At 54.3% G+C, this 23,175-nt stretch overlaps 1 protein-coding gene across 1 annotated transcript in view; it reads right to left on the bottom strand.

Moving 5' to 3' along the window:
- Positions 1-5,952: 5,952 nt before the first annotated feature.
- Positions 5,953-23,175, bottom strand: part of IGDCC3 (immunoglobulin superfamily DCC subclass member 3) — a 43,137-nt gene continuing 25,914 nt past the window's right edge. Inside the window, exons 3-14 of the mRNA XM_010809049.3 lie at positions 14,583-14,727; positions 14,090-14,220; positions 13,415-13,552; positions 11,962-12,120; positions 10,627-10,792; positions 10,113-10,360; positions 9,736-9,900; positions 9,229-9,420; positions 9,030-9,134; positions 8,430-8,568; positions 8,085-8,289; positions 5,953-7,832 (exon numbers count right to left, since the gene is read on the bottom strand). Of these exons, the coding sequence (XP_010807351.1) occupies positions 7,665-7,832; positions 8,085-8,289; positions 8,430-8,568; positions 9,030-9,134; positions 9,229-9,420; positions 9,736-9,900; positions 10,113-10,360; positions 10,627-10,792; positions 11,962-12,120; positions 13,415-13,552; positions 14,090-14,220; positions 14,583-14,727 (1,961 nt within the window). The 3' untranslated portion in view covers positions 5,953-7,664. The remainder of the gene's footprint in view (positions 7,833-8,084; positions 8,290-8,429; positions 8,569-9,029; positions 9,135-9,228; positions 9,421-9,735; positions 9,901-10,112; positions 10,361-10,626; positions 10,793-11,961; positions 12,121-13,414; positions 13,553-14,089; positions 14,221-14,582; positions 14,728-23,175) is intronic.

Genomic DNA, 23,175 nt, shown 5'->3' on the forward strand with positions numbered 1-23,175 from the left:
CTTAAAAAACTGTAAATAGAACTGCCATATGACCCAGCAATCCCACTGCTGGGCATACACACCGAGGAAACCAGAATTGAAAGAGACACATGTACCCCAATGTCCATCGCAGCACTGTTTATAATAGCAAGGACATGGAAGCAACCTAGATGTCCATCAGCAGAAGAATGGATAAGAAAGCTGTGGTACATATACACAATGGAGTATTACTTGGCCATTAAAAAGAATGCATTTGAATCAGTTCTAATGAGGTGGATGAAACTAGAGCTGATTATATAGAGTGAAGTAAGTTAGAAAGAAAAACACAAATACAATATACTAACACATATATATGGAATTTAGAAAGATGGTAATGACCCTATATGCGAGACAGCAAAAGAGACACAGATGTATAGAACAGTCTTTTGGACTCTGTGGGAGAGGGAGAGGGTGGCATGGTTTGGGAGAATGGCATTGAAACATGTATATTATCATATGTGAAATGAATCACCAGTCCAGGTTCGATGCATGATACAAGATGCTTGGGGCTGGTGCACTGGGATGACCCAGAGGGATGGGATGGGGAGGGAGGAGGGAGGGGGGTTCAGGATGGGGGACACATGTACACTCATGGCGGATTCAAATCAATGTATGGCAAAACCAATACAATATTGTAAAGTAAAATAAATAAATAAATTTCTTCAGTGATTGAAAAAAGAAGAAGCCAGGAGCCTAGCTTGGAGGACTGAAGTGGATGACAGGTAGAAAAGTAGGCTCTGTTCTGAATAATAATAGTAATAGTAAGCACAGATGGCAACCCACTCCAGTGTTCTTGCCTGGAGAGTCCCAGGGACGGGGGAGCCTGGTGGGCTGCCGTCTATGGGGTCGCACAGAGTCAGGCACGACTGAAGCGACTTAGCAGCAGCAGCAGCACAGTCCTGACTGCTTTCCATAACTGACTTCTTTCCCGCTCACAACAACCTGTGAAGTCTGTGCTGTGCTTCTCCGTGGTTCATAGAAGAGGAACCGACGGCACCAGAGCTTAAGGGATGTCCACTGGGCCACAGCCAGATAGTGGCTGAGTGGGGATCATACACTTGAGCCGATGTTCTTAACCCCTGGGTGACACTGTCTCTTGTGAGGGAGGCTTGAATGCCAGGCTAAAAGCCCTGGACTGCTCTGGGGTCAGCAGGGAGCTCGGAAGTTTCCTCACTCAACCTGCATTAGCCAACATGCCCACCTCAACCCTCCTCTTCAGGGCCTCCCATCCCTGCATGGTTCCTCAACATTCAAAAAGAAAATCTGTCTTATGGACTCTGTGGGAGAGGGAGAGGGTGGGAAGATTTGGGAGAATGGCATTGAAACATGTAAAATATCATGTATGAAACGAGATGCCAGTCCAGGTTCAATGCACGATACTGGATGCTTGGGGCTAGTGCACTGGGACGACCCAGAGGGATGGTATGGGGAGGGAGGAGGGAGGAAGGTTCAGGATGGGGAGCACATGTATACCTGTGATGGATTCATTTTGATGTTTGGCAAAACTAATACAATTATATAAAGTTTAAAAACAAAATAAAATTAAAAAAAAGAAAAAGAAAATCTTCATTTCAATCAATTTAGACCATGTCTCCCTTCAAGCCTGCCCCCACCATCTACAGATAACACCAGCACGGGCTTCGCACAAGGAGGCCCAGGTTCAGGCCCCAGTTCCACCACCTCACTTCTCTGGGCCTCGGTTTCCTTATCTGGTAAATGGGAGGATGACAGTAAGTCCAGCTCTGCTTGCTGCAAGGCTGTGAGAAGACTCCAAGGAGGTGTTCTAGAAATGTCACCACAAGTAATAACAGAGAACTCGTCCTTATCAGCGGGGCGCCAAGGACTCCGTAGCACCCCTTTCCATTTCCTGAGGAAGCTCCGGGCTCTCTGGCTTTCTCACTAGTTCCCTTCCCACCTGGAAAGCCACGTAAAGTTTTCCTCAAACACATCAACCGTGTAAAAACATATGCTCTGGAGATTTAATAGTCATTCATTAGTACGTTTGTTGACCAGCTATTAAGTGCTAGGTCTCCCGCAGCAAATGACAACCTCCTGGCTTCTCCATGATCTTACCGTGTTCGTTGCTTACCCTTTGCCTTCAGCCTTGGGTATCCCTTCCCTCTTCTCCACTTGTCTTTGAAGTCTTCCTTAATTCTGGCCTGCAGTGAGTCATGTTTTCTTCTGCTTTACCAGCTTGCCAGTGCCCATCCAAGCCAGTACCTGGATAAGTTCATTTTAATTCAAGCCCATATTGTCTGCTCACTGAGAGCTAGGTCTGTCTCTCCAGTGTGGGGCTGAGCTTAGCTGCTAGCTTCCGTCAAGCGAGGGTTGACAGCTTTCTTTCCTGTAGCTGTAATCCTCGCTATCTCCACAGGGGGGCAGCAAACCTCTCCAGTCACAGCCTTTCTCCGTGGAGCTGAGAGACTGCAGGCCGGGATGCTTCCTCCAGAGGCTCCAACGGAGGCAATGCCAGATGCAGAGGTCCTCTCTTCTTTATCTCACTCACCCTTACTCACTTTGTTCTGCCCACTTTCTCTGCCTGTAACAATGAGGTCATCTGAACACTTAAACTGAACTCTTGGCTAATATGATTTCATTGGGTGCAATCAGAATACAAACCAATCCCCGTAATACTTCTTTGTGGGAGGGCATGGATCTAGATGGCCCACTCCCTGACTCTAGCCTGAACTCAGTTCAGGACAGGTCCCTCATCGTTGGTTGCTCCCACTCCCTCATTCCTGCTGCCAGCCCAGCTTCTCCGGACCCCTGCTGCTCCACACCTGTCCTGAGCAGAAGGACTACTCTCCTCCCTGCCTGCTCCCAGGTCCATGTTCGCACATCTCCAACCCCCGTTCTCCCCAGGACCCAGTCTCCCCATCAACTGTAGCCTGACTAGGTTTAGTGCAAAGGCTCCTGGCCTCCAGCCCTGGCCCTGCCTCTAACTTCTCTGAGAACTTGAGCGCTTCCTGCTCCTCCTGGCTCTCGGTTGTCTTCTCTGTCTCATGAAGGCGTCAGTGGTCCCTCCCTGCTCGGTCATTCTGGGGTCATTCTGGGGACCACCATCCCTGGTGGGTGGTGATCTCAGGCCGGCACCAGCTCTCCCTGGCCCCTCAGCCCTCACTGCCCGGAGGGAGCTGGCCGTAGAGAAGGCCCTTGCTAGGTGTTCATAGAGGCCTGGGACTCCCTTCCTGTGACCTCAGGAATGGCCCTTCAAGACCGATCTTCACTAATCATGGGGATGAGACCTACAAACATGGCTTGGCTAGGAGTCGGGAGCACTGCTTGTCTTCCTCTAGTCCCTCCCATCATACACCAGAGCCTCGGGGAGCAGCCTTCCTGCTGCCCAGCCTCCCAGCTCACACTTGGTCTCCACCCCCCCCTCCAGTGTGGACCTGTGGTCAAAGAGACCCACAACATTTCTGATTCCACTCCCATCCAAAGGTATCCCTAGAATACAATGGCCTTAGTGACCTGCTTCTCAGGAATAGTACATGGCAGTGATGCTGCAGGACGTCCAGGGCTAGGTTCTAAATTTCGTAGCAGTTTCTGCCTGGCTCTGGCTCTCAGGATGCTGATCCCTGCGTCCCAGCCAGCAGGCTGTGAGGCAGCCCAGGCACATGGAGAGGCCACATGTAGGCGCTGAGGCTGACAGCCAGCATCAGCCACCAGACGCGAGCAAGCCTTCAAATGATTCCAGCCCTGGGGCTTCAGGCTGCCACAGCTGATGCGCAATGGAGCAGAGACAGCTCTCCACGCTGGGGCCCGGCCCAAACTGCAGATGTGTGTGCAAAAGAAATGTTAGGATAAACCTCTAACATGTGGGGTGGTTTGTTACAGAGCATTAGGTAACTGAAGCAAACTTAAGCCCTGGCTGCTGCTGATTTCTACTCAAACATGCACGTGTGTGTGTCTCTATGTGTCTGTGTGTGTCTCTGTGTGTGTGTGTGTGTAGGTATTCAGCCAGAGGCCACTGGATCATTTGAGATCTCAGGACCTAGATTCCAGCTGGGCCACTCAGCTGAGAGCAATTTCTGCTAAACTTCCTAATTGGAACCCTGCTTCTCCTTTTATCTCAGTTCAAGGTCTTGTTAGAACAGACCCTTCCTTTATTTACATGTGATTTGTGTATAATTTGCATACATCTATGTGAGTCATATTAGGTGGTTTTTAAAGGTTTCCGGGACCCTCCCTGGGGGAGGTACTAGCCTCTTGGACCCTTGGAGGGACAGGAGCACTGGAGGCTGCGTGGTCTGCCCTCCTATCCTCACGTCTGCTCCTCCATATGTCCCCTCATCACCCCCCCAGGGGGTCCTTGGATGGCTGAAGTTCAAGAATTTCTGTTTGTGGAGTTCTGTGTAAAGAAAGGCAAGGTATTATTTCTATATGTGGGCTTAGTTCTTTCCTCTGGGAAAATCAAGACAAGTCAACCACTTCTCCCCAAGACCCATGATGGTACCATGTGGCCTCAGGCTTCTCTCTCAGCTCAGCATCCACAGCACCATCACTGTCTGTGGCCTGACCTTGGCCCCAGCCACCCCTGCAGCCCTCTTCCAGAAGTGCCAGGCCAAGGGCTTTCAGATGTTTCTTTTAGAAGCGGTACTCTGTTTTCTAGTGAAAATCTCATGCAGAGTTCAACTTAGAAGACAAAAAAGTCAAGCTGCTCTAGGTGTGATGGGCAAGGAGGCTCCCCCAGACCCTCTAGCCACACCTGGAGAACTCAGCTTGCCAACCACTGTCCTTGTCTGTTCTTCTCAAAAGATACCTCTGGGTATAGAACCCAGCTCTCCAGACTTGCAGAGTCTCCCAGGGGTGAGCCTTGGCTTTCCATTTCAGCAACAGAGAGGACATTGACAGTCTAAGCAGTTGCGTTACACCATTGCTTCTTACTAAGCTTGAGGCCCACTGGACCTCCAGATCTTTTTTAATTTTTTGGCCTTGCTGTGCGGCACGTGGGATCCAGGGACCAGGGATCAAACCTGTACCCCCTGCATTGGAAGGGCCACGTCTTAACCACTGGACCTCCAAGGAAGCCCTGAGACCTCCAGATCCTTGTCAGCAAGATACTTTCAAGGCCTGTCTCTCTTGGCCTATTCTCAGACTCAGCAGCTTCAGGAGTCTGGACTGAAGAGACCACAGGGAGGAACGGAGAGGCCTGGCCAAGGGTCTGGCTGTGTGTCCTGAAAGACTCAGCCAGTCAGGGCCCCAGTCTCCTCAACTTTAGTCCTTTCTTATAGACAAGGCAGAAAAAAGCACGTAGCTGGGACTTCTCTGGTGGTCCAGGGGCTACGACTCATGAGCTCCCAGTGCAGGGGGCCTGGGTTCAAGCCCCGGTCAGGGAACTAGATCCCACATGCCACATCTAAAGATCTCACACGCCACCACGAAGACTGAAGATCTCGCATGCCGCAACCAAGACCTGGGGCAGCCAATGTAATTAACTGATTATTTTTAAAAGCACATAGCCCCGCCCGGCCGCTGGCTCTGTACTGGTGGTCTGTCACCATCTGGTGGAAGGACTGGTCTCGGATCCCTTCCTGCCAGCTAGGGAGGCACGGGTCATGATCAGAATGCAAACTCTGGAACCAGGCCACCTGGCCCGGATGCAAACTGATCTCGGCCGACCCTGCGCCGTGTGGGATATAAAAGTTTTCCTTCATTTCTCATTCTTTCTTGGTTCCATCATCTGTGAGAGGAGATGGTGATAACGAGAACATCAAACTCCCTCCCCGCCGCCCAGGGAGGCTGTGAGAACCTCCCTGGCCTCCCCACCCGCGGAGGAGACCCAGCAGGCAGAGCTCCTGTAAGGAGCACCCAGGGCTCCGCTGTTACCACCCTGGGCTCCGACCCTGTCAGGGTCCACAGGATCGCCCCATCACCCAGCACTCCCACCCCTCCCCTAGGAGGGGAGTGCCACAGGCACCCAAACACGCAAGCTTCACTTTGGCAACAGGACTTTTATTCAGTCAAAATGAGTGTGACAAACCCAAGACGGGCCAGGTGGCCCCTTCCGCCCTCCCGCATGCCCACCCTTCCCTAGGGAGAGGGGGTTCCAGGAGGAAGGGGGTGTGGAGACGACGCTGCAGGGACCACGGGGCACTGCCTGGGAGGCCTGAGGCACCTGGGCTCAGGCCCAGCACCGGGGAGAAGGGACAACGCCCTTCCCCAAATCCACATGGACGAGACTTCAGTCTTTCAGGAAAACCCCGTCAAGTGTACCTCCTTCAGCTAATCCACTAAAGTCTGGGGTGAGGAGTCCCTAGAGGGTTGGGAGTCAGGGACATTAAGGTCTAATCTCATACTTAAGGAATACAGTTTGTTTTTTTTTTCTTCTTTAAAACAAAAGTTTTCTTTCTGATATTTAAAAAAATGTTTGCGTGTAACCAAAAATACGTATTTGTTTCCTTTTCCTTTTTTCTTCATCTTTAACTAAGTCTTTCGAAGAACACAACAGAAAAGAGAAACAAGAAATCACAAGAACATAAATCCTTAAACACACCTCGTATAAAAATAGTTTCCGGCCGTAGCTGCTGACAGTGGTCGGTCCACTGCCCGGGGGGTGGGTCAGGCTGGCAGTGTCCCAGGGGACAGAGGGCTGGGGACCCCCCAACATGCACACAACCGAGCACACACAGTACATTCCAGGGGCCAGTCTGCTCCAGCGGCTCTGTGGGCAGGCAGGCTGCGGGGTGACGGCCCGCCCTCCCAAGGCCCAGGTACAGAGAGGGTCCTTGGGGTCCCAGTCAAGGATGAGTTGGCTGAGAGGGTCAAAATGGGAGTGGACAGGCCGAAGAGACGGAGCCCTGGTAGGGTGCTGAGAAGCGGCTAGTCTGGAGGGAGCGACGATTTACACTCCCAGGAACAAATTTTCCTCTTATTTTTGGCTTTTCTTTTTTTTCACATTTTCTTTGACCAATTCCATCTTTATTTCTGCAGGCTCCAAGAGACCCACCCTTGGTGAGGAGCCAGGAGGGACGGTCCAGTGATACAACACAGGCCTGAGAGCCAGCGAACTTCGAGGTAGACGTTTTCTTTCACACCTGGAAATGGGGAAGTGCTTTTTTTTTTTTTCCTTTTTTTTTTTTTTTAAACTCTGGGCAATAATGTGGGGAAAGGGGTGCCCCCAAAGGGGCTTGAGGTAGGAGTGCATTCGGGGTTCTGTGGGGCAAGGGGCTGAGGCCACGGCCCCACTCCCCCGAGGACATTCATTCCGGCTGAGGTAGGTGCTGAAAGCCAAAACAGCAAAACTCCATCCTGAGAAAACAAGGTCGCGGAGGCTGACAGTGTCAGGCGCCCAGCCACAGCAGGGGCATATTTTTGGAGTCTAATTCACCTTCTCTTTTCTCTTTCTCTCTCGCTCTTTTTTTTTTTATGTTTGTTCTTTTTTTAAAGGAAAACATTAGTTCAGTTCCAAGTCATGTGGGTACAAGCAGAGGTGAAGAGGGGCCTTGGCCCAAGGCGGGGGCTCCCGCAGGAACCCCTTTGGGTCCTTGGAGGGCTCTTGCTGAGGCTACTGTAGGTCTTGAGAATCAGAGGATCGGTCAGGACAGAAGCGCCTGGGAAGCCTATGTGAATCCCACATGACAGGAGAAATCTTGCCTTTGACCTGAGAATGGGGGTTGCTCCCTGCAGAGCTTGCTGGACACCGGCTACGGTCCCGAGGGGGCAGGCTGGGCAGCCGGTCCTTCACTCAGGAGGCCAGGGCCCACGTCCTGGGGTGGCAGGGCCTCCAACGGCATCTCCTCCAGGAGGCTGAAACCCTGAAGCGGCAGCATGGAGAGCTGGGTCTCCTCACACAGGGCAGGGGCCTCGGGGTCCTGCTGGGGAGAGGGTGAGTCACACAGGCCTCAGCAAGGGGGGCCAGAGGCCCACGAGCCCCGAGTCAGAGGGTCAGGCGCTGGAGCCCATTCCACTCATGGCTTAGGTCTCCAGGCCTCCCTGCCTGACTTGGGGGCACAGAGAGATGCTCTGTGTCTTGAAGCTTGGCAGAGGCTGGTGACCAAGGCCTATGGCCAAGGTAAGGAGGGCGCAGCCTAAAGCAGGGGGCTGGCTCAGGCAGGGGCACTCACGGTGGGTCTGGGGTGAGGCTGCACAGCCCCTGCTCGGGGGAATAGCTGCTCCAGTTCCTTCACGTCCACACGTTTCCCGTCTCGGCCCAGCTGGGCCCGCTCTGCCCGTCCCGCCCCATTCAGTGCCAGGATGCCAGGGTCCCTCTGGCTCCGGGGGCCCTGAGGAGGGGAGAGCTGGTTTTCCACATCCTTGCACAAGAGGACCCTAGGGGATGAGCCAAGAGTTAGGAGGAGGGATGTGGGAGCGGCAAGAACACAAGGATGGAGACGGTGGGCCCCAAGCTGCCCTTCCCGTGTGGCTCCCCTGCCCCACGCCTGCCCACCCCACGCCGGCCCAGGCCCCACCTGCCCCTTTGGCCAAATAAGAGGAAGAGGACACAGAAGATGATGCAGGTGACCCCAATGTGGATGCCGATGACGATGCCCGTGGTGGACGTCTGGTTGGTGGCCTCCTCCTTCCGACAGTCACATGGTGGGCTCAGGGCTGGGGTGTAGAAGCAGGGGCAGGTTGGGGGCTGTGGCTCCCAGACACCCAGCCTTCGTGGGTTGCTTCTCCCGCAGCTGTTCCTACCCCCCTAGTCCACATGGCGTTTACTCTTGTCTATGGAGTCCCAGCCCAACCTTTTTGGTTCTTTTTACCAATGATTGAACACTAACTTGGTGTCGAATACTAGGAATAACAGTTTACATGGACCACTTCATCCTCCATACACTTCTATAAAGGTATTACCATCTCTGTTTTATGAAGGAGAAAATGAGGGCTCAGAGAGGTTAAGTAACTTACCCAAGGTCACGCAGTCAAGTGTCAAGCTCAGGTCTAAGCCTGTGTTCTCCAGCTCTTCCCTCCTGCTTTCCCTGGATGCCTGCTCCCCCCGCCCCCCACTCAGCTTCTGGCCTCCCTTCCTGAGGGCCAGTCTCTGGCCAGACCCCACGCCCACCCCTCACCTGTCCTCTCAGCTGCTCCCCGCAGAGACACGAAGCGGACTGTAGCATTGCCATCCCCATGCTGGTTGTAGGCGAGCAGCTTCACCTCGTACACTGCAGTGGGGTCTGGGGGGAAGGGCACATTGCTGAGAGACCACTCCAGGCCCCACGCACCGCACGCCTGCCCAGCGCCCCAAGCCCCGGGCCATGTCCGCCTCACCGAGCTGGCTGAGGTTGTAGGAGGAGACAGCTCCGGGAAGCAGGATGGGGCCAGTGAAGGAGGCCTTGCTTGCTGGGCGGTAGAACAGCTTGAAGCCGCCCTCGTGCTGGGCCAGCCGGGGCCAGGGCTCCCACAGCAGCTGCAGGGTGGAGCTGCCCAGGACCCGCACTGACAGTGGCGGCGGGGCGGGGGCTGTGGGCAGAGAAGGAGGCTGAGATGTGAGGGCCTGGTGGCCATCGAAGCGCTTCCCTCCCACCTGCCACCTATGCCCCAGACCCCACTGTCCCCAAGAGCCCAGCTGCTCCCTGACTCTACCCAGGGCCTCTGCTTGCTCAAACAGCACCTTTACATGAATTATCAACAGAAAAGGACACCCCTTCTTCCAAGCAGACCCAGCCCCGTCTCAGCCCCAGGGCAAAGCCCTATGTGCCGTTCACAGCCTGAACAAAGGTGCACGGGGGTTCTACCTACTACCCTGGGGCTTTGTGCTCCACACCCAGACCTCACCTTCGCCTAGAGTGCTGACCAGGGTCGGGGCAGAGGCTGAGCTGGCTCCCCGGGGCGTGTAGGCTTTGATGTAGAAGCTATAGGCAGTGGAAGGCTCCAGGTCGCTCACCAGATGCTGGAAGGTGCTCTTGCTAACTGCTTCCTGGTACTCCAGCTCCGGGGGGTCTGGGGAGGCCAGGGCAGGGCAGGCAGTGAAGGGGCAGGAGAGAATCCCGCCCACACTGGGGAAACGAGGGCGGCCGCCAGGGGGCAGTCCAGAGGACGAAGGGAAGGTGTCGGGTCAGGAGGGTCAGGACGCGTGGGACTGAGTGGGTGAGAGCCAGGGAGTAAGAGGAAGGCGCTGCAGAGGCAGCCTTGCCCTCCGGGACCCCACCCACCGGCAGCCTTCCTGATGTGCAGGACATAGCCGATGATCTCCCTGGTGTTCACCAGGGGCTCGGTCCAGGACACGCGGACCTCGGTGGACGATACGGAGACCGCCTGCACGTTGAGGGGGGGCCCGGGCAGCCCCTCGGCCCACAGCACTGTCAGCCTGGCGCTGGCTTGAGAGGAGCCGGCGCTGTTCTCGGCCACACACTGGTAAATGGCCTCATCTTCCGGGCCGATTCCAGAAATGGTCAGGGTGCTGCAGGGAGAGGGAGAGCCTCAGACCCCCCTCCTCCTCCCAGAGTCTCCTTGGAGGTGGGTCACATCTCCCCACAACCACAGGCTAGTCTGAGGTCTCTCAGCTAGTTAGGGGCAGACCTGGGACTCAAACACAAGTCTCCAGATCCCCAATTTAGCGTTCTTCCCCAGCAGGAGGTGCAAAGACCTGCCTGGCCCACTCATCCAAGACCCCCTTTCCCTGTTTCCTCCCCAGGCCTCACTCCCGCACACACGCCACGCACGTGCCTGTTGTTATTCTTGAGCCTAACGTGGCCTCCGGGCCCCAGGACCCGTCCATTCTTCAACCACGTCACGTGAGGAGGTGGCTCGCCCTGGGCTTGGCAGGTGAACATGGCTGTGGTCCCAACCGGCCTGGAGATGGACTGGGGGTGCTGGACAAACTCTGCCGGGGCTGGGGTCGGGGTGGGGGCACAGAGAAACGTGAGGGGTCAGGGGGAGGCGCAGGGGACACCTCTGAATGAAGGGATGAGGAGGGGGAGAGGGAGGGGCCAGAGACCTGCAGGAGAGCCGGGGGTCAGGGAGGCTCCCTCAGGTGGGGCCCACCCTCCAGCCTGGTCCAGCCTCCAGGATGTGGCAGCCCTCACCTCCCTTCGCCCCAGAGAGGCAGACCCAAGAGAGGACTCCATTTCAATGACTATTTAAAAGACTGACATTTGTATCCGAAAGCAATCAAGCTGAGCTCCCTGTTCAGGAAATTGTTAAATAAATAAATGTGCTAATAGGTTTGGCTGCACCTTGAAGGCAGTAATGACGGGGAGATGGATGAGCCCGCAGTACCGGCTCCCCTCACCCCTACATTCTGTTCCGCTCTCCTCCAATCCCAAGCCTCGAGCTTCCATTAACGCCCGAGAAATGAAATGCTCCATCACTTTCATTTGGACAGATTAACGGCACATGGAATGCTAAACAAACAGGCATTTAAGTTCCTAATTCCGCTCTCTCCCATCTCCTCCCCAGCTCTCCAGGAGGGAACAACCACAGAACCGCCCCTGCCCCCGCCCCGAGAACGGACCGCCAAGCCCAGTTCACAGAGACAGCTGAGTCCCAGGACAGGAGGATGGACAGAATGACCTGGTCAACTGCAGAGGGCCCGCACGCTTCAGGAGGGGAGTGTGTGTGTGTGTGTGTTTGCGTGTGTGGAGGGAGCTGGGGTGTGAGAGTGTGAAATGACAAGCATGCTGAGAGCGTGCGTGCAGGTGTGAGCGTGGAAGTGCCACATGTGTGAATGAGAACAGCATGTGACGGGAGGGGACCCAGGGAGGGGGATGGCACAAGTCGGGGAGACCCGCTGAGATTACACGGTGGAAAAGACTGAGGGGGTGATGGCACCTGGAAGGACCAATGACCAAAGATACCCTTCCCTTCCCAACACATACATTCCTGGGGTGGGGTGGGGCAGGTGGGGGGAGAGCTGGGGCCCTGGAGAGGGGCAGGGGAAGGTTAGGGTGAGGATAGGCACGTGGGCAAGTATCAGGCCCTGGGCTTGGGCAGGATGGGGCGGGTGGAAGGGCAGCGCGGGGCGGTGTTGGGTCGGGGGCGAGGCGGGGGTGGGGTCCGTACCTTGCACCACCAGCCGGCCCTGGGCTGTTCTCCGCACCCGGGTGCCGGGCCTGTTGGCTGCACAGACATAGACGCCTGAGTGCTGCACAGTCACGTCTGAGATGATGAGGTTCCCCGTGCCCAGCACCTGGATGCCCTCCACCCCAATGGGGCGGCCATCTAAAGAGGAACGGAGGGTCAGGGAGGGGGGTGTCCAGGAACGTCCCAACTTGACCGCCATCAGTCCTCCAGGGAGCCCCTGTCTTTGCCTCTGACTCTTCTCTCCAAGCATCGCGGCATGCTGGAGGGGGCAGGGGCAGCACAGCAAACTCCTGCCCTGGCAGGAGGGAACTGGGTCCTAATCCTAGCCTTGTCACCGCCTCTCTGGTGACTTTCAAGTCCCCTCCCCCTAGTTTCTCAAACAGGAAAGTAAGATCTTACATGGACATTTCCCAGCCTGATTTGTCTCTCCTGAGCAAAGTTCCTTGATCAAATATCCATTCTGCTCCTTCACTATCCCAATGCCCATTAATATCAAGGCTCTGACAAGTCCCGCAGCCAAGGCATCTGGTTAACTCTGTTTCCCAAACGTGCTAGACCACCAAGCCATTCCTTCCCCTTGCAGATCACGCTTTGGGAAATGCTCTCCCAGATGGTCTTTACCGGGCCTATGGGCTCCTCCTAATGGTGAGGCCACTCTTTTCAGCCTCTCCCAGGCCCTGGGCTCTCCCCCCACCCAGGATCAGATTAGCACAGTCAGAATGTGAGGAGACAGCTCCCCATTCAGCCTCTGAAGTGGTGAAATCTACTCCATTATCCCGCCTGCTGCCCCCTCCTTCCCCGTCACTCAGCTGCTACAATGCAGTGCGGTCTTCTTGTGAATGCGACCCCACCCGTCCCTTCCAGACTTTCCTTCCCCCAGTGACCTCTCCACTCAGACAATGTGGGCCCATCTGCACCCTTTCATTTCTCTCCTTCAGCTGCCTGGGGATTTAGGCTGGGGATTTAGGGGACCAGGCTAGAGACTCAGGCGCTCAGAGAGGGTGTGACAACCGGCTGAGATTATGAGAGGTTTGGGATTGCATCGCTGGGGAAGATGGCCTGGGTGTAGAGGACACAGATGAACCGGAGAGGAAGCGACTAGGGGTGCTGAGAGCTGCAGAGAGGTTCTGGAGGCCCCAGTGGTGAGGCCAAGGGCGAGTGGAGCATGGAGGAGGGGAGCTGGCACAGGACTGGAGGAGGACTGGACGAGGTAACCCGGGGAGCTAAGCCATCTACACTGGGGGAGGGAGAATGCAGTGGGCAGGCGGACCTCCCTGGTCCTGCCAAGGAGAGGGAAACCACCCCCTCCCTAGGACTGGAGAAAGCAGACCCCCACGGAGAATAAACAGGATTCCAAGTTCCCCCCAGCACTGGGAGAAGAGACTGGCCCTCCCAGGGTTGGGAGAGGCGGGGGCTGCAGGATGGGGCTCACCCAGGCGGCTCCAGGACACAATGGGGCGCGGGTTGCCCGTGGCGACACACTCGAGCACGGCGGTCTGGTGCACAGTCAGGGTGAGGTTCTCAGGCCCCACGAGGATCGTAGGCTCCTTGTAGGCCCCAGAGCCCGAGCCTGGGAGGAAGATGCCACATTGCTCCACTGTAGCTGGGACCTTTCCCACCTCCTCACCACACTCCCCCCGTACCCGCATACACAGCTCAGGCCATGGGGGGTGGGAGACAAGTTGCAGCCCCAAACCAGGTACGGTGGGTGGAGAGAGGAGATGCTGGCCGTCCCTGGACGTTACCACACTCATCTCTCCGGTCATGGCCTCTCCCGGTGGGCCAGCCACCCCCACCCAAACACCTAGAAGCAGAGGGTGGGCTTCCTCCGAGAGAACTGAGCTAGCGAGGGACCTCAGGGTCCCTAAACCCTCCTCGGAGTCCCTGCGCCCTCCTCGAGGTCCCTGCGCCCTCCTCAGGGTCCCTGTGCCCTCCTCAGGGTCCTATGCCCTCCTCGGGGTCCCTGCACCCTCCTCGGGAGGAGGAGCACAGAGCTAGGCGCTCAGAAGGTGCTCGGTACACACTCGGCAGTCCAGGCCCTGGGGTTCCACTGAAGGGAGGGTGATGTGGTGGTGGGGGAAGAATGCAACAGGGCAGAGGCCCGCACCTGTCACGGTGAGCCTGGCCCCGTGGCTGACCCGGACACTGGCGATGTTTGAGGCCACACAGTGGAAGACACCGCTGTCCTCAGCTCGAAGGCCTGTGATTTGCAGGACTCCCTTGGGCAGCAGCGTGTACCTGTGGTGGGGGCACGGTCAACCACCAGCACAGCACCACTGGCCCAAGGACACTCAGCATCACGGACACAGTCCACCACCCAGCCGGTCTCACTTTCGTCATCGCAGACACACTCTGGGACTCTCACTGGTGGACGCACCTGAAATTCCAGCCTCAGCAACAAACAACCACACACTCATCTTCTCACTGGCTCAAGTATTGCATCTGGGCCCACAAGCCACACCAGATACTCAGTCTCAACAAAGTTGCAGGAATACCAGCCCGGAGGCTGCAGGCAGGCCTTCTTCAAGGCCCAGACACTGGACTGGGCCTGCCTCCTGGTCATACCATGAGCCTCCCAGTCATGCCCACCCAGGGCTCACCTCTCATTGTCCGTGTCAATGGGGACCCTGTTCTTCTCCCAGGTGATGAGGGGTTTGGGGAGCCCGTGGATTTGGCACTGGAAGCGGGCCACACCGCCCTCCTCGCCCACGGTGGCCTGGGGATGCACGTGGAAGTCTGACATGGCTGGAGAAAGAAAAGGAGGTGTGCATGGGGGAGGCACCCTGCTGAGGAGCAGAGGGGACAGGAGGGGGCATGGGGGCCTCAGATCACACAGCAGCGCTTACCCTGCCACCTACCTGTGGGAACATCTCCCCCAAAGGCACAGTATAGGCCTGGCTGGGACACTCTGAGAAAGGTATGGGCGAATTCTGAAACAGTGGACTGTGGACCCACAGAGGCCAGTCATAGAAAGCCTTGCTCCCAGGGCCTGCTCCCCACTTTTACAGCTGCTTTTAGATTTATTTTTTATAAACTCCCCCTTAGGTTGTTGTTGTTCAGTCGCAAGTCATGTCCAACTTTTTGTGACCCTCATGGACAGAGGAGCCTGGAGGGCTACAGATTTCCCAGGCAAGAATATTGGAGTGGGTTGCCATTTCCTTCTCCAGGGGATATTCCCGACCCAGGGATTGAACCCAAGTCTCCTGCATTGGCAGATGGATTCTTTACCGCTGAGCCCCCGGAAGCCCCCCTCCCCCGGCTAAAGTATGCAGGTGCTAAATATTATGCTGCACATTTTACAGAATAGGAAACAGGCCCAGAGAGGGGAAGTGACTAGGCCAGTGTCACCTAGCAGGTCCTTAGACCCTGGTGACCAGAGCCCAGTGGCTTTCTTTGCCCTTCATCATCATCCCTTTATCCCCAATTCTTCTGCAGCTTCTCAATGTACCCCAAGAGGGTAGTATATCCATCGAAGGTGACAAGCCTCTCAGAAGACTGTCAGACCCACCAATCTACATTTCAATGTGTCATAAATATTCAGGGGCTGCCTCCCCACCTTTCGGGGATCTGAACTAACTGCTTGAGCGCTGATCATGAGAGGGGCCGTAGGCCACCCGCCTCCCCCCACTCCATTTTCAGCTGGTTAAGTGTCCCTGCTCACCCTCATTCCCAGCCATCCCCACTCCCCAACCTGTAAACCCCCGGGAAGGGGCCCCTCCCACGCAGCTTCCCAGTTTCAGCACCAGGGCTGTGATTTCATTAAAATCCACTTTGCTTCAAGTGCGGGAAGGCGGCTCACCATCTGTCCAGGCAGGCAGCCCCTCCCCTTCAACACTCCATCAATGGGGACAGTTGTCCCCTCCCAGAAGGAGCCCTCCCCCACAGCAGCAGGGACCCTGGAGCTTGTCCCAGCTCCGGCTCCCAGCTCCCTGGTTGCAGGCGGGCACACCCCATGTCAGACCCCCTCAATCCTCCAGCCTGTGCAGGACTCCAGGGCAGCTCAGAAAGGCCAAGCCTTTGTGCCCTTCTTGCCAGAGTCTCTGGGGGCTGACTCTTTTGTGGCACGTTCTCTGTCTCATTTGCATGTGGTTCATTAAATATAAACATGCATAAAAATCCCCAGCCTTGCCTCCTCCTCTTTCAGGGCCTCCTGGGAGTGCGGCTGATGGGTGTGAGCGCCTCCTTGCACATGTGTGCAAGGCTGTGTGTGCGGGAGGACGGGGCTGTGTGTGTGTGTGTGTGTGTGTGGTGTGGTGTGAGGGTCTGAAGCTGGATGTGAATGGAGGTTTGTATCCTTCAGCTCCTGTGGCTGGTGTATGGTTCCGCTTCTGTGGCTTCTGTGTAGGTAATCCATCACACATGTCCCCAGGTAGATATAGTCCTTACAAAGGGCACCTTGGGCCCTAGGGGAGGGGGGTGGGGGCAAGTGCCCAGCTGGTGTCCCCATCAGGCTTGGTGAAATGATCCCCAGGGAGCACCGTGAGGTCAGCCTACCCTGTCTCAGGCCAAAGGCTGTGTTTGGCCAAGAGCCTGCAGGTCAGCCCAGAGGTTCAGGGGAGGGGGCAGACACACCAGTGGGACCCCTCTACTGCTTCCAGGCCTCAGCCTCCAGGAGGGCAGGGTTGGAGGCAGGCCTAGGGAGTGGAGAAGGCACCCAGTCTCCTGGGTCAGCTTTCTGTGCCCCCACAACCTGGCCCGACCCACTCAGGAGCTGGGGAGCTGGCTGCCACCCCCCTTCTCCCCCCACCCCCCCCCCACTCCAGCTGGAGAGAGCCTGCAGTCCCCCAGGGGATTGGGGCGGGGACTAATGGCTCTGCAGACTACAGATGCCTCCTCATTAAGGAACCGAATCCTTTTGTGTTTCCAGCCCCCATTCTGGGCTCCCTGGAGGTACAGAGAGCTAGGAGCTGGCCTGGGGAGAGATACCAGGGAAGGGACTCCTTCTCCTCAGGGCACTGGGGATGGACAAAGTTTGGCTTCTAAGCTTCTTCCTCCCCCTAAAACTAAACAATGACAAAGCCGGCTTGAATGCCCTGCTGGAGAGGAATGCTGGAGCAGGAAACGCGGTAGTTAAGGAGTAGTTAAGGAGTCGGTCTGCTCATCTTTTCACTGTACAAGAGTCTGAAAGGTCCCCAGGGCCCCTGGCAGGCAGCCAGGGCCCCTCCCCACCCAGGAGGGCTGCTCTGCTCCCTCAGAGCAGCCCCTTGATGAACCTCTCTATCAGCTTCACCTAACTGCCGTTCTGCCAAACATCTCCTTGGAAGGGTAGCTTTGTTTTGAAAAGTGCTTGAAAACCACTCATTGCAAGCCAACCCATTTACTTTAGGAAGGGGAAACTGAGGCCCAGGCCCAGTTGGTGGCTCTACCAGCCCCAAATCAGAAGTTCCATGCCCTAAGCCCTGTGCTGGGGTGTCCCTTAGTTCTCCAGCAACTTTTCCACTCTCCAAGGACAGGTGACCCCAGAGTGGACTGCAGGTGGGACGAGCCTTTTCTCACTGGTTGGGAGTTACCACTGTGCTGCAAGTTGCGGTGAGCCCCAGAGACGGTTCCTAAATCCCACCCCTCGAGCCCAGTTGGCCACACGGTGTGCTCCAGGTGGTGCCATAGGAGGGCTGGCCCCCTTTATCTGAGGCTCCTTCTTCCCTCCCTTTCCTCCCACCCCTATTCAACCCTTGGGTCAGCCCCGTGTATCCCTGCAGTGTCCTGGGGGACTACAGTGAGGCCCTGGGCAGGCAGTGTCAGAGGGTAATAAGGAAGAGCAAATCTGACTCCATGCTGGATCCCTTTCTTTTACTTTAACCTTTTATTCTATTGCTTTTGCTACAAGTTCATCTCTAAAGTGATGTTGCTTAAAGTATACATAATGGCCTATCTCTGGAAACCCTGTTTCCGCTGCTTCAAACAGCGCCCACCCTCCCCTCCACAGATGAAGGGGTGAACAGGTGCTCCTCAGGGCCTACCATCTCTGATTCCTGCCACCTTCATAAACAGGCCTTTGCTTCCTAGTGGCTCGGACAGTAAAGAATCTGCCTGCAATGCAGGAGACCTGGATTTGATCCCTGGGTTGGGAATATCTCCTGGAGAAGGGAAAGGCAACCCACTTCAGTATTCTTGCCTGGGAAATCCCATGGATAGAGGAGCCTGGCAGGCTACAGTCCATGGTGTTGCAATGAGTCCGACCCGACTGAGCAACTAACACTTTCACTTTCTTTTGTCCATTCTCAGCTGAGCTGGGGTCTCTGGGAATTGTCCACTCACTCCAAGTTCACTCCTGACTTCTTTAGGAAGTCAGGGGAGAAAGTTTCTCGGGGCCACTTAGATCTCCGATGTCTCAGAGTAGGACCTGTTGGGTTGACAAGTCTGTTCTGCATTGGCTTGTACAGCTGGCCACGGAGCTAGGGGAAGTGGTCCTTGATCGTATCTCGCTCTGGGAAAGGGTCCCTGGGCAGCCATGGCACCGAGGGGTTGAGGACTGGACCTCCGGAAACCCTAATCCCTGAGCAAGCTATCCTGCAGGCCACTGTGTGGTAGATAATGCCAGACACGGGTCACTGTGGTGGCTAGAAACACTGCACAGAGGCCAGAGTGGGTGGCAGTGCGTCCGTGGCTGGTGGATGTGAAAGTGGTGTTGTGGCTTGTGGCTGCTGATGCTTTATTCTCCTGCTGACACCTGTTGGTCAGGTAGGGGCCGTTGTGGGTTCCTTGTTTCAAGTTGGGTTATGGGAGGGGGTTGTGTTGGGATGCCCCTCCGGGGTGAGGACCAGAGAGAGTGACAGGGTGGACAGAGGTCTGCTTGTGGGGGCTGGTCACGGTGGAGAAGCAAAGAAGAAAGTACCTTTGTCCCCAAACAGTCTGCAAAGGAATCTCCCAGCCACTCCCTGTTTCCGCTATGGGTACACCCAAGCCATGAGGAAAGAGGGTTCAGAGAGAGAGCCCAGCAAGCCACCAGCCTAGAAGGGAGCAGAAACAGGCAGGATATGGCTCCTGGACACCCCTATAAATCACCCAAGGGGAGGGGAGTTCTCCTGAGAGCCAGATCTAGAGTGGCTCAGGGAGGGGAGGGGGCTTTCTTCCTGGTCCAGGACCTCTGACGAGGTCAGGCCTGGATCTGATTAGACAGGCTCCAGGGGGACGCTGCGGGGCAGGAAGGGTCGGGGCAGAGTGCTGGGAAGGAAGCCGGCCACATCCCCCTGGCCCAGCCTCTAGCTCTCGGCTATAGCCAGACTCCTGTTTGGTGTGTGATGACAAAAAGATCAGTGGGCTTGCCAGGATGGAGAGTTCAAAACACAGCCTTTGTGGAAGCCGGAGGCACTGGGGGTCTGAGGCACCGACTGCCCCCATTCATATCGCCCTTCAAGAAGAACAACCACAATCTGCAAACTCTTCCGAAGGCCATCAAGGCCAGTCCCTCTCTTTGGATCCATCCCTGCCAAGGACCAGGGATATCCTGAATGCCCTGCTGCCCCTCAAGCAGCTCAGATGTTAACACTTTTCCTTGTGCTAGAAACATGCCTGAACCCCATATGCTTCCACCCAATGCCCTAACTTTCCCCCTGAGAATTTCATTTTCCAATAGAGGAACTAGCTATTAAGCACTTGAAATGTGACCAGTCCAAATTTAGTTGGGCTGTACCTTTAAAATACACACTGGAGTTCAAAGATTTAGTACAAACTAAAAGACACTGGAGCATTAGAGAAACGCAAGTCAAAACCATAATGAGATGCCACCTCACACCCATTGGGATGGCTATGATCAAAGCAACAGCAAGAAATAACAGAAAATAACAAGTGTTGGCAAGCCTGGGAAAAAAATGGAATCGTTGTGGACTGTTGGTAGGAATGCTAACTGGTGCAGCTGCTAGCGAGAACAGTGAGGGCGTTCCTCAAACACTTAAAAAGAGAGGACTTCCCTGGCGGTCCAGTGGTTAAGAATCTGTCTGCCAACGCAGGGACCCTGGTCTGGGAAGATCCCACATGCCACGGGACAACTAAGCCCGTGGGCCACAACTCCTGGGCCTGTCTGCAGGAAATACTGAACCCCCCCTGACTAGAGCCCATGCTCCACGAGAGAAGCCGCCACAATGAGAAGCCCGCCCACCACAGCTAGAGAAAGCCCAAGTGTGGCAACAAAGACCCAGCACTGCCAAAAATAAATACATAAATAGAAACTTAAAAACAGAACCACCATATGACCCAGCAATTCCACCTCTGGGTATCTACCCCAGAGAATTACAGGTCTCAAAGAAGTATCTCTACATCCACATTCAAAGCAGCCTTATTTACAATAGCTAAAATGTGAGAGACGTTCAGGTAATCATCAACAGATGAATGGATAAACGAAATATGTTTATACAATGGGATATCGTTGTTTTTAGTCACGAAGTCGTGCCTGACTCTTTTGCAACCCCGTGGACTGTAGCCCGCCAGAATCCTCTGTCCATGGGATTTCCCAGGCAAGAATACTGGAGTGGGTTGCCATTTCCTCCTCCACGGAATCGTCCCGACCCAGGGATAGAACCTTCGTCTCCTGCATTGGCACACAGGCAGATTCTTTACCACTGAGCCACCAGGGAAGCCCACAATGGAATGCTACTCAGCCTTAAAACAGAAGGAAATTCTGACACATGCCACAGCGTGGATGAACTTTGAGGACATTATGCTAAGTGAAATAAGCCAGTCACAAAAAGACAAGTACTGCATGATTCCACTTATATGAGGTACCTAGAGCAGTCAATTCATAGAGATAGAAAGTAGCATGGAAGTTGCCACAGGCTGATGGGGAGAGAGGTTGAAGGAATTACTGTTTAATGGGAACAGAGATTCACATTTGGGAGAGCAAAAGAATTCCAGAGATGGATGGTGGTGGTGGTTTGCATAATAATATGAAGGTACTTGGAGACTCCCAGGGACGGAGGAGCCTGGTGGGCTGCCATCTATGGGGTCGCACAGAGTCGGACAAAACTGAAGCGACTTAGCAGCAGCAGCAGCAGCGGCAATGCCACTGAACTGCACGCTTAAAAATGGTTAAGGTAGGGACTTCCCTGGTGGTTCAGTGGCTAAGACTCCTGGCTCCCAATGCAAGGGGCCTGGGTTCAATCTCTGGTCAGGGAACTAGATCCCACATGCCACGACTAAGACCCAGCACAGCTAAATAAATATTTTTTTTTAAATGGTCAAGACAGTAAATTTTATGTTAAGTGTATTTTACCACAATTAAAAAGTTGGAAAAATAATAACTTTAATTGATAATAATAGCTAATAATTTTAAATACTGATGAAGTTGAAACAATAATAGTTTGGATTTTTAAAGACAGTCCAAAAATATCAAAAAGTTATAAAAAATTTAAAAGTAATGATTTTGTGCTGGAATAATAATACTTTGCATATATTAAGTAAAATAAAGTATTTTATTAAAATTAACCTCCCTGTTTCTTTTTTACTTTTTAAAAAATATATGTGACTATTAGAAAATTTAAAATTATCTATGTGGTTTCTGTTATACTCCCACTGGACATTGCTGCTCTAGAAGACACAGTTCTATTCTTCATGTAACAGACCTTCAAATACTTGAGGTCTGGGGTGTTTCCTGAGAAATACCTTCTGAGAGGAGCGAGTGAAAGTTGCTCAGTTATGTTCGATGCTTTGTGACCCCATGGACTGTAGCCCACCAGGCTCCTTTGTCCATGAGATTCTCCAGGCAAGAATACTGGAGTGGGTTTTGGTTCACTTCTCCAGGGGATCTTCCCAATGTAGGGATTGAACCTGGGTCTCCCACATGGCAGGCAGATTCTTTACCTTCTGAGCCACTGGGGAAGCCCACTGAGAGGAAATACCCTTAACTCCTTCAGTCACTTGTGATGATGAGTGACGTTCAGGTGTCTTGAGCCTGAAGACCATGGGCAACACTCTGAACCCACAGAGCCTTACACCACCGGGGACTTGGAGCAGATTTCAGCCATCATCTGTAGTGGCCATCCCTGTGCTATCCAATATGGTAGCCACTAGTCACAGTGGTCACTTAAAATTAAACTACAAATTCGGTTCCTCTGACTCATTAACTGCCTTTCAAGTGTTCAGCAGCCACAAGTGGCTCCAGGCTACCTTATGGGACAACACCAATAAAATACTTCTGTCGTCACAGAAAACCCCGCTGAACAGCACTGCCCCACACCCAAGGCAAAGCCTCAGACCCACAGCTGCCTTCTGCATCGTTTCCTCTCTCCTGCTACCCCACCGGAGAGCCCCTCCCTTTTTCTGTATCGTCATCATTAGCTCAGCTTTGCCCCTGCCAGATCCCCCCTCTCCGGGCCACATGGATTCAGAGACTGCTGACAAGGCCCACGTTTGATTGCATCTCTGCATGGCAGGAAGGCCTCACACAGCAAGATTTCTGCTCCTGGTGGGGGAATACTTGCTAAGAGCATTTTGAGGCAATGGTCCAGTGAAGAGGTTAACGGTACAGGCTCTGGAATGAGACAGAACTGGGTACAAAACTCAACACCACCACTCTCAGCTCTGTGACATTGAGTGAGTTACTTAGTCTCTCAGAACGTCTATTTTCTCACTTATATTAATAAAAATAGGGTTGATAATAGTTCATGTCATTAGAGCCGCTGCACTGGGGGGGAATCAATGAGACCTGTTTGTAAAGTACTTGGCACAGTCCTCAGAAAATAGCAAAAGCTTGCTACCTATTGTTGAGGGAAAATAGAGAAATTGAGTTAAAAGATCCTGAGACGTTATGGGACTTCCTTGGTGAACCAGTGGTTAAGACTCTGTGCTTACAATGCAGGGGGCTTGGGTTCAATCCCTGGCTAGGGAACTAGGATTCCATATGCCGCACAGCACAGCCGAGAAAATTAAGGAAAAAAAAACAGGTATTGAGGTTATGGTAGAGCACGGTAGGATTGGGGGTTGGTAGCCATCTCCTCCAAGAGAGTAGCCATATTCTCACGGACAGGCAAAGGCTCAGAGAGTTAGCGGTAGAGGCTCTGAAAAAGTGAGTAAAGATAGAATTTGCAAGGCTTGAATGGTGAGAGGGTCAGTGCAGGGGGAAGGGGGCAGCGGGGTATAAACCAAACTTGGCTTCTATTTCACTTCTGCCTGGGAGCTTCACAAAGGCTCTAATAGGCGAGCTGTCAGTTGGAAGAAGCCATTGGGTAATTGAGGCCTTGACTTCTCTAGTAAAATGTT

This window comes from Bos taurus, chromosome 10 (genome assembly GCF_002263795.3).
Source record: "Bos taurus isolate L1 Dominette 01449 registration number 42190680 breed Hereford chromosome 10, ARS-UCD2.0, whole genome shotgun sequence".
Lineage (NCBI taxonomy): Eukaryota > Metazoa > Chordata > Mammalia > Artiodactyla > Bovidae > Bos > Bos taurus.